The sequence below is a fragment of the Eimeria tenella genome, genomic scaffold, assembly GCF_000499545.2.
Source record: "Eimeria tenella Houghton genomic scaffold, Eth_scaff1907, whole genome shotgun sequence".
Taxonomy (NCBI): domain Eukaryota; phylum Apicomplexa; class Conoidasida; order Eucoccidiorida; family Eimeriidae; genus Eimeria; species Eimeria tenella.
Window position 1 is genome coordinate 4,819 of NW_013541748.1, and position 572 is coordinate 5,390.

Here is a 572-nt window from a genome sequence, read left to right on the forward strand (position 1 = left end):
AACCTTGTGAGCTGCTGTTTGCGCAGCCAGGAGGGCAGCGGTTTGAGTCGGTATGGCATGGCCTAGAAGCACTGTGCCTGCACCTGCTGCAGCAGCAGCAACAGCAGCAGCAGCAGCAGCAGCTGCAACAGCAGCAGCAGCAACAGCAGCAGCAGCAACAGCAGCAGCAGCACATCGACACGGCTGGAGATTCGCCTGCAGACCGCAGGCAACGAGCCCTGTACTATTTGCTGGCCCTGACGCAGCAGCAGCAAGAACAGCAGCAGCAGCAACAGCAGCAGCAGCAGCAGCAGCAGCCGAGCAACGTGTATGTGCTCGTGCACGACGCTGCTCGTCCCTGCCTGTCGGTGGCAGCAGCAAGGTCTGCTGTTGCTGCTGCTGCTGCATGCGGTGCTGCTGCTGTTTGTGCTGCAGCAACAGACACAATTAAATTGGGCAGCCCCCAAGCTGGGGTGTACGTACACCTGCAGCGCAGCGAGACACTCGTCGCCCAGACACCTCAGGCGAGCTGCTGCTGCTGCTGCTGCTGTTGCTGCTGCAATGCTGCGGCTGCTGCTGCTTAGCCCGCTGCA

General features: G+C 61.4%; 1 protein-coding gene across 1 annotated transcript in view; it reads left to right on the forward strand.

The window, feature by feature from the left end:
- The window catches only part of ETH_00040820 (uncharacterized protein), a gene marked incomplete at both ends in the record, with an annotated part of 3,582 nt that overhangs the window by 1,114 nt on the left and 1,896 nt on the right, over positions 1-572 (forward strand). The window contains one exon of the mRNA XM_013374098.1: positions 1-361. Coding sequence (XP_013229552.1) covers positions 1-361 — 361 coding nt within the window. The remainder of the gene's footprint in view (positions 362-572) is intronic.